The sequence below is a fragment of the Myotis davidii genome, unplaced genomic scaffold (genome assembly GCF_000327345.1).
Source record: "Myotis davidii unplaced genomic scaffold, ASM32734v1 scaffold329, whole genome shotgun sequence".
Taxonomy (NCBI): Eukaryota; Metazoa; Chordata; class Mammalia; order Chiroptera; family Vespertilionidae; genus Myotis; species Myotis davidii.
In genome coordinates, this window is record NW_006300374.1 from 1,302,810 (window position 1) to 1,312,680 (window position 9,871).

General features: G+C 50.3%; 1 protein-coding gene across 3 annotated transcripts in view; it reads left to right on the forward strand.

The window, feature by feature from the left end:
* The window catches only part of DENND2A (DENN/MADD domain containing 2A), a 105,890-nt gene extending 96,415 nt beyond the window's left edge, over positions 1-9,475 (forward strand). For all 3 annotated transcript variants that reach the window (XM_015572679.1, XM_015572680.1, XM_015572678.1), the window contains 6 exons: positions 1,072-1,249; positions 2,851-2,892; positions 5,623-5,740; positions 6,375-6,620; positions 8,159-8,245; positions 9,129-9,475. In XM_015572679.1, coding sequence (XP_015428165.1) covers positions 1,072-1,249; positions 2,851-2,892; positions 5,623-5,740; positions 6,375-6,620; positions 8,159-8,245; positions 9,129-9,160 — 703 coding nt within the window. In that variant the 3' untranslated portion in view covers positions 9,161-9,475. The remainder of the gene's footprint in view (positions 1-1,071; positions 1,250-2,850; positions 2,893-5,622; positions 5,741-6,374; positions 6,621-8,158; positions 8,246-9,128) is intronic.
* Positions 9,476-9,871: the final 396 nt, after the last annotated feature.

Here is a 9,871-nt window from a genome sequence, read left to right on the forward strand (position 1 = left end):
ACTGGGGAAAGAGCAGAGGGGAGCCTGAGCAGCAGGCTCACCGCAATAAGGAGTGATTGCAAGGAAAGGAGAAAGCCAGCTCTCACTCACCTCAGACGGCCACAGTCAACACTGTCTTCACACAGTAGAACTGCCATTCCAAAGGATCGTCCCAAATAATCCACCCATTCACTGGATAAACTGAGAGTGGATCCAGGCACTGTGCAAAGTGTGTGGAGAGTGGTTAGGAAGGCTGGGCGCTTGCCAACAGAAGGCTACAACATGGTCATTATTCTTTAAGAGAGACTCCCCTGTAATTGGTGGGGGGGAGGGGGGACCAGTCCTCAAAAAAAAAATTGAGATATATAATATAATAAAGAGCTATATTGGTAATTAGACCAGATGGCAGAATGACCTTCCAGAACGACCAGTGGGTGGGGGGCAGGGTCACGGGGCCACGAGGCAGCCGGGGCTGTGAGGGCTATGCTTGCACGAATTTCGTGCATCAGGCCTCTAGTATGTATATATTAGAGAAAGAGAAAGACTCCCAGTATTTCCCTTATGTTGGTATATCTTGAAGTTTGGAATTCTAGGCAAGGGTAACTAGACCTGAGCTTCACTTTTACAAAACAGTCATTTGGAGCTGACTGCTGCCACGCGAATGCCCACGGAGTTACCCATTCCCCTGACTGGCTGAGAGGATGTGTGGGAGAGAACAAAAAAGGCCCCTCTTAGAATATTAAGCGTCTTCAGGAGAAGCGTGAGCGTTCTGAGAAGAGAGGCTTTAGTCCTCTGGGTTTGGTCTTGAACAGGGGCGGGCGCGGTGGTGTGAGGAAAAGGCGTAACAGTGAATGGGGCTCACGTGTGAAGGCACACTTACAAAAATTGGCCAGAGCATTAATTTCATCGCTCTGGCCATGTCTCAGAGCCTCGAGGAAGCTCCACTTGCCTGGAATAGCCTGTGTCAGGCTCTGTTACATGACACACCTAATATGTGCAGGATGCCTTTTCAACGTGCCTTGGGAGGTGTGCAAGCGTTTCTCTCTGGGCCCTCCCTGAACCCACCCCTCCCGCCCTTCTCTCCCGCTGCAGCACGCTGTCCAAGTGCTGCCACGCCATGGTGGCCATCACCTACCCCTTCACCTGGCAGCACACCTACATCCCCGTGCTGCCGCCGGCCATGGTCGACATCGTGTGTTCGCCAACGCCCTTCCTCATCGGGCTGCTCACCAGCTCACTGCCGCTGCTCAGGGAGCTGCCCCTGGAAGAGGTGAGCTCCTGGGATGTCTCTGTGCCCTCCCGTGGAGGGCAGAGGGCAGAGGGCAGAGGGAGGTGCTCCCTAGGGGATGTCTCTGATCCCTTCCTATGGGGGACAGAGGGAGGTGCTGCCTAAGGCTGTGTGACAAGCAGTGTCAGGGGAGCAGGGGACCCCACAGCTTTATTTATGAGATAGCCACTCCCCCCAAGTCTGCAAATGGGTCCTTTATCAGTAAAAAGGCAACCACCAAAATGTTCTTAATGATCAAGTTCCGGTTTTCAGGTGTGCATCCAGGTGTGGAGGCAGGTCTGTGGTTATTGAATCCCAGCCCCTTCCTGTAAATCGGTGGTTCTCAACCTTGGCTGCACATTAGAATCACCTGGGAATCTTTTTTTTTTTAATATATTTTATTGATTTTTACAGGGAGGAAGGGAGAGAGAGAGAGAGAGTTAGAAACATCGATGAGAGAGAAACATCGATCAGCTGCCTCCTGCACATCTTCTATTGGGGATGTGCCCGCAACCCAGGTACATGCCCTTGACCAGAATCGAACCCGGGACCTTTCAGTCCGCAGGCCAACGCTCTATCCACTGAGCCAAACCGGATTCCGAGCACTGAGAACTCCCAGCCACCTGAGAGGGGACAGCGGGCACTAAATGATGCCACTCTCTCCTGAACCCCTGGGGAACACCTGCCCTGAAAGTTAAACTGGGTCCCCAGATGTGGCTCCTCTAATTGCCCAGGTGGTCCTAAAATCGCATTAATATTAACCAGGTGTGGGTTCGTGAGCTGCAAGAAGTTTGGATGCCCTATGATCCCTAACATGGCTTGGTTCAGTCCTATAGGGTGTTTGAGAAGGAAGGAAAAAGCCCCTTCAGCCCTGGGCGGGGTCCTGGGATGTTAGAGCCCATATTCTAGCTCTTCGTGGAAACCCGGTGGCCATCAGGCCCCACTCTTCCTCCCTCGTGTGCTGAGGCCTGAGTGAAGGTCTCTCTCGCTCTCAGGGCCCTGCAAGCAAAGGCCCGGCACCTGCGTCGCCCTGGTTCTGGCCCTGGGTCTCAGCCCGCTCTGAGGACAGAGGGGAAGGTGCTTTATCCAAAAGCCTGACTAAGGAAAGCCCAGCAGCTGGATTTGCTCTCCAGCTGGATCCATGGCTCTGGGTTTCTCCCTCCTCTCCCAATAAGAGAAATGACAGGGCCAGTTGGGTACCTGAGAGAAAGGAGAGAGAGCCCTGGGTTGCAGAGACAGTCAAGTGGAAGGGGCACAAGTGGGGCCTCTAGCCTCTTTTCCCCACCCCAGTAACCCATGCACTGAAAGCAGCCTGAGAGGCTCTGCCTTAGCCAGTCGGGACCAGGGAAGGGAGGCCAGCCATGGCACACACATGCTCCAGCCTGCGGTCGCAGTGTTGAAAGCATGGGACTCAGAAAAGCCCTTGCTCCCCACCTCCCTTCTTCCTCACTTGTGGCCACAGTGGCAATGTCAGGAAACCACAAATGGCCCCTCCACCCCACCCCCACTGCCTCTTTGGTGCCAAGACAGAAAAAGGCTAAGAGCCCATCGCTATATCCCAGAAGCCCTGGTGACAATAATGGTTCCTTTTCCTCATCTTGCAGGTCCTGGTAGTCGACCTCGTCAACAATCGGTTCCTCAGACAGGTGAGTGAGAACGCCAGCTTCAACCCACTGCTCACTCTCTGTTTACCTCTCTGGTGTTTGGGGCTCAGCTTTCCAGCCCTGCTAAGGCTCCTGGATGGGCCTGGACATTCCCAATCCTCAGCCAGAACTGGACTGAGGAGAAGCCAGAAGGCAGGGGCCAAAGAGGAGGGGTTAGCAAAGGATTGATCCCCACGTCTTCTGTCACAAAATGGTTTTCTAACAATTAGAATCTTTGCATAGGTTTGCCTATAGACTTTGGTCTTTTTCAACATGCTTTTAAAAAATATTTGAAAACCAAGTTTATGATATAATATTAAGTGGGAAAAATTAGGATGCAAAATCATATACATTTTTTGCGTGTTTTTTAAAAAAGGAGAAAGAGAATATATATATATATCTCTAAACAACTTGGAAAGGAAAACTCACCAAAACATTAATGCTGATTGTGGGAGAATGAAAGGGAGACAGATTATGAGTGAGTTTAAATTGTTTTCAAACTTCCATGTATTTTCTATAATGATTATAAACTACTTATTATAAAAAGTAATGCACAATTATTTTCTCACTTATCATTTGCCAGAGAGGTCTAACTCCTACCAGCTCTCCTACAAAGAACATTACAGGAAGGCTTTAGGGGTATTCTATTGCATTGCTTTTAAACTTGGAGCTGCCACCCTAGAAAGTTCTGTCTGTTGTGGTAATGCCATTTTCTATCCTTAGTTCCACTCACTTTTATTCCCAAAGGCCCTCAGGGAGGCCCTTCCCCGGGGCTCTCCTATGCTGCGACCCAGATAATAAAGCCAGCTTTTTATTTATATGTTTGTTTTTATTTGAGAGAGAGAGACATTGATTTGTTGTTCCACTCATTTATGTATTCATTGGTTAATTCTTGTATGTGCCCTGACCGGGGATCAAAACCGCAACCTTGGGGCATCAGGACGATGGTCTAACCAACTGAGCTCCCAGCCAGGGCTGTAAAACCAGCTTTGATCCACTGGTCATCTGCCCTGGCCACATGTCCTGATCAGCACCAGCCACCCTACAGGGTAGGGCAGTGGGAAACAGTTCTTGTGTAGCCACTAAGTTCCAAGCTTTTTCACAAGGTAATTGTATTGTATTTAATATTGTTCCCAAGCTTTATAAAATATTATTGACATATACATAAGCGTAAGGTGTACAGCATGATGGTTTGATATGTATATATATATATTGTACAGTGATTACCAGAATAAGTTTAGTTAACACGGCCATCACCTCTCATAACTACCTTTGTGTGTGTGTGTAGATTTAAGATCTACTCTCAATAACTTTCAAGTATGAAATACAACATTGTTAACTTAGTCACCGTGCTGTACCTTAGAGCCCCAGAACTTATTCATCTTAGAGCTTAGACCAACATTTCAACCAACACGGACATGCAGTTACCTCTTCAACATAGTGATTTCATTTCCTGATGTTTCCATCTCTCCCTCTCTCTCAAATCAATTTTTTAAAAAATATATTAAAAGGAGATTGTGCTTTCTCCAGTGAGTATTCTTGGCTTCCTTGTGAACTATCAATTGACCATATATGTGTGGACTTATTTCTGGACTATTGATTCTGTTTCACTGGTTTGTGTGTCTGTTTTTTATGCCAGTACCATATTGTGTGTTTTTTTATTTATTTCTATTTTTCAACTTATCTTTATTGTTGAAAATATTACAGGTGTCCCCTTACCCCCCTCCCCCTCTGCCCATTGACCCTCTTCACACACACCCATACCTACCACACTATTGTTTGTGTCCATGGATTATGCATATATGCATATAAGTTATTTGGTTAATTTCTTCCCATGCCACCACCCACCCCCTTTCCCGCTGACATTTGACAGTCTGTTCCATGCTTCCATGTCTCTGGACCTGTTTTGTTCATCAGGTTATTTTGTTCATTAGATTCCACATATAAGCAAGAGCATGTGATGTTTGTCCTCTGACTGGCTTACCAGTACTGTACAGTTTGGATTACTTTGTTAAAGTTGGAAATCAGGAATTGTGATGATTATTCTTTGTTATTCTTTCTCAAAATTGCTTAGTCTATTTGGACTCTTGTATTTCCCTATAAATTTTAGAATTGTTTTTTCTATTTCTGTGAAAAATGCCATTGGCACTTTGATAGGGATTACATCGACTCTGTAGCTCACTTTGGGTAGTATGGGCATTTTAACATTAATTCTCCCACTCCATGAACACAGGATATCTTTTCATTTACTTGTATCTTCAGTTTCCTTCATCAATGTCTTGCCCATTGCACTTAATCTTCACAATGAGGTAGACATTGACAAATGGGGAAACTGAGGCTCACACACCTGGTAAGAAGTGGAATCAAGATTCAAACCTCAGACCCCTGTTGTTCCTTCGACTAGACCAGTGGTTCTCAACCTACTGGCCCTTTACATACAGTTCCTCATGCTGTGACCCAACCATAAAATTATTTTCGTTGCTACTTCATAACTGTAATGTTGCTACTGTTATGAATCGTAATGTAAATGTCTGATATGCAGGATGGTCTTAGGTGACCCCTGTGAGAGGGTCGTTCGACCGCCAAAGGGGTCGCGACCCACAGGTTGAGAACCACTGCACTAGACTGAACTGTGCAGGCCTGCCGGACAGTGCACCCATGTGTCCCGCTGGCCGGGCACAGCACCACCTCCAGAAGCAGGGCGATGGCCCACCTGTCCTTTCTGCCATACAGATGGACGACGAGGATTCCATCCTGCCACGGAAGCTTCAGGTGGCCCTGGAACACATTCTGGAGCAGAGAAATGACCTGGCCTGTGACCAGGATGAAGGGCCCCCCGACTGCAAGCACGGTAAGTGCTCAGCTCCTACAGACTGCATCTCCCTCCATCGTTAGTCAGGGAGCAAATGGACAATGGCCAAGCACTCCACTTGACATTGAGTTAAGTAAGAAAATAGGCAAGAGAGGGATGCAAGGAGAAAAACTGGGTGCTCAACCTTCTCATCTGGATCTCATTTTAACAATGAACTGGGAAAAGTTCTCTCACTTCCCCCATTTGGCCCTAAGATATCTGTTTAAAGGAGCGAAAGAGCCCTGACCAAGAGTATGTACCTGGGTTGCAGGTTTAATCCCTGGCCCCTGTCAGGGTACGTGCGGGAGGCAATCAATCACATCGATGTTTCTCTCTCTCTCTCTCTCTCTCTCTCTCTCTCTCTCTCTCTCTGTGTGTGTGTGTGTGTGTGTGTTTTCACTCTACCTAAAAAAAAAATCTACAGAAAATATATGCTCTGGTGAGGATTAACAACAAAAAAAAATAAGGAAAATAAAAATAATAAAAGGGAGGGAAAGAAATAATTTAATACCTTTGGGTCACCTTTTTATGGATCAGCAGGCTTTTTCCTCAAGGAGCTAGCAGTTGCTTGTATTACCAGTTGGCTTGTCTCAGAGGCTCTGACCCTCACCCGCTGGCACTTCCTCTTGCTCAGGCCCTGAGTCCAGCCCCTTGAACCAGGTGGTGTCTGAAGCCTTTGTCCGCTTCTTCGTGGAGATCGTGGGCCATTACTCCTTGTTCCTGACGGTGGGCGACCGCGAGGAGAGGACCCTGCAGCGCGAGGCCTTCCGCAAAGCCGTCTCCTCCAAGAGCCTGCGCCGCTTCCTGGAGGTCTTCATGGAGACCCAGATGTTCCGGGGCTTCATCCAGGAGCGAGAGCTGCGTCGACAGGATGCCAAAGGTCAGAGGGCACCTTTTCTGCATCTCCCCTGAGACAGATGGAGGTGCCCGGGCACAGACGGGAGCAGCTCTCGGCCACCTCTGGAGAATGTTCACTTTTGCACGTCTGAGTTTCTGAAACTACCCTGATGCCTGTCTCCTCGGACAGCTCTTCCCCCCGCTAGCCTATCCCAGAGCACTTTCCGGGTTCTGGTGACAGTTCTCCATTCGTTCCATTCTTTCCAACTTGAGGAAACTCTCGTGGACACCCTTCCTTCCTCTCTCTCTGTGGTTGCTTTGTCCTTTCCCACAGCCTCCTCTCGTCCCTTCTGCCCGCCCTTCCTGCCCCTCTCCACCTTGGAGCAGGCAGGAGCCACCTGGGATGGGATAGAGGAGAGAATGGCCCACACCCTTCGCTGAGCCTGCCTGGCTGGGAGCTTGTGGGTCATCCATTCTCCTCCCTCACTCTCTCTCTTCCTGGAGTTCATCTCTCCTACCTTCTCCTTGTCCCTGTCAGCTGGGTTCCATTACACTTCCTGGGCTGGAGGAGGGGGAGGGGGAAGGGGAAGAGAGAGGTGTGAAAAAAGAGGATAACCAGGGACTGGGATTCCTGTCTCTTTCTTATGCCATCTTAAGCCCTTTTGGGGATCTGACAACTGGAAATGCTGGGAAAGGCTGTCACAGATGGGAGTTAGACCTGAGGAGGGCCGAGGTGCTCACCACCAAGGCGTGGCCGAGCAGCGGCCAGGGAGGGTCCCGGGGGAGCTGCTGGCCCAGGCCTGGGTGTCCTCTGGTGCTGTGATGGCACAGACTGAGTTAAGGAACGAAACCATTCCCAGAGCTCCTTGCAAAGTAAAGACAGAGGCTGCCGTGCTTCCGGCAGCTCTGATGAATGGTATCTGAAGAGACAAAAAGTTGATCAGATGAAGGGACCTGTTAAAGAGAAGGCCTGCTGGGTACACATACTGGTAGGTACCTGTTTACAGACCACTATTTGATAGAGAGGTCCAGACATCAAAGCTTAAAAGCAGTACGGAGGGAGCCCACGGTCCACGAGGACCAGAGAGAAATGAAGACAGTACCTGAGGCTCAGACCCGGACTGAGCACTGAGGGCCCTGAGAGGCGGCCTGCCTAGCCTTCCTGAGGTCACAGGTGGCAAACAGGTTCATTCCCAGGAGGCCACACCACGTGGCCAGGGACCCTCTTTATGGGAGAACACGAGGAAAAGGGAAACTCCAGGAGTTCCTGAGAGCCAAGACCATCTGGTTCATCTTGAAACCGCGTGCCTGGCACAGTGGAGACACTTGGAAGGTGTTTGCTGAGTAAAAATAGGATTTCGTGTGGGAGCTGGCTTTACAGCTTTCCAAAGACAGTTACTGCACAAAGTTGGGCAATTATAGGGGTCATAAAAACTCTTATAAACCTATGATTCATAGCATGTTTATAGGAGCAGCTCATCTCAGAAGCAGGTTCCTCTTTTCTGTGGCAGTAAGGAAACAGGTATGGTTAGAAGTGCCCAGAGAGGGAACTATACTGACTGGGATATCTCTTGTCAACAGGTCTGTTTGAGGTCCGAGCCCAGGAGTACCTGGAGACACTCCCCAGTGGAGAGCACAGTGGTGTCAACAAGTTCCTGAAGGGACTAGGTAAGGCCGAGGATCTCGGTCCCCATCACCAGCCTCTGGTCCGTGGGTCCTGCCCAGCTCCTCCACTGGAGCCGGCGCCGAAATAACACAGCGCTCTCTGGCCTGTGCTGGGCAGGCTAAGTCGGCATTGTAGCCTCCTGTTCCAGTCTGACTCCAAAGTATAAACAGAGGACACAGAGGCCCCTCCCCGCTCTCCTGGGCTCCTGGGCTGTCTCACTGCCTTCGGTCACTGTCATCTCCCTCACTCCTGAGTCTTCTGGGCACTGAGCTTAGGAAGCAGGCTGAGCGGAAGCAGGCAGGGTGTCGGGCAGCACAGAGCTGGCCCAGCCTCCCAGTGCCCTGCGAGTGGAAATGTAAAAGCGAAAGGACTCCGGCTCACTCAGGAGCAAGGCCCTGCTGGGAAAAGGATGAAGAGGAAATCACCAAAGAGGAAGGAGGCGCTGGCTGGGTGGCTCAGGTGGTTAGCGTGTCGTCCCGATAGCCACAAAAGAGGAACAGGGCGCAGGCCCCAGCGAGGAGGAGCTGCGTGGTGAGGGCCACATGGGCACCTGTGGCGGGGCCTGCTTGTCCCTCACAGGGCGGACAGATGGCCACTTGGGGTGGGACGTCCCACTCACCGCACCGCTGGGAGTTTTCTCACTTGGCTCCTCGGGGACCCGTTCCGTTCAGAGATTCCAACTTACCGTTTCAGAAGCAGTGTCTGCAGCTCTTCCTTGAGTCCAAGGAAGATCCCTTTTCCTTGGGGAGGTGCAGAGGCTGCAAGGCACAGAGTGAGGCTCCCTCCTGGCTGGCGTGGGAGCCACACTGCAGCTGGGAAGAAAGGGGAAGATTTAACTCAACCTCCTTTCTCTCCTGGTGAAATGCTCCCATTTTCTTTTTTTAGGCAATAAAATGAAGTTTCTCCACAAGAAATAACCCTCAGCCTGGACTCGAAGGAAAAGTTCCTCCCAGAGCAACCACGTGTTTAAAGACAGTCCTGGTGGCCTTTCTGAAACGTCGTCCCCATCATCCCAGCTCTGCTGGGTCAAGGCCAGGGTGGATTCCGGCCGCTACTGGGTTGTCCCCAGGCCCCGGGGTCCCAGAGCTGCCCGGCAGGTGCTGCTGCTTCAGAACACCCCGGAAAGGGGACCTGAGACCAGGACTGTTGCCGACATTCAGATGGATTGTTTTGGTTGCTGGTTTTGGGATTATTAATTTTTTTAAATCTTAGATATTAAAAAAAAGAAAAATATTTGGGCTTTCTTTTTATTATGCCAGGGCTAAGAAAACTACCCTGCCCTGTGTCATCTTTCCCTGGCTCACCCTGCCTGGCATTCCTCCTCTAGGCCAAAATGGGGACAAATGCGGGTGTTAGGGAGATGCTGTGGTGACTCCTACAGATGCTGGACCCAAAGGTTCAGGGCAGAGCCCTCGGGGAAAGGATTGGCCCTTCTGTGGAGGAGTCGGATCTGGGCTCCAAGGATTTCGACTTCCTGGGAGAAGCTGCACCCAGAGTGGCCAGTGATGCCACCTGGTGGCCGAGGCCATTGCTGTTGGGCCTCCAGCTCCTCTCCCAAAGGGGCCTGACTTCTGGGCCGCCCGCCTCTTCTCTTTTCTCTTAGAAGCCTTAGCACGTCCACTGCCCAA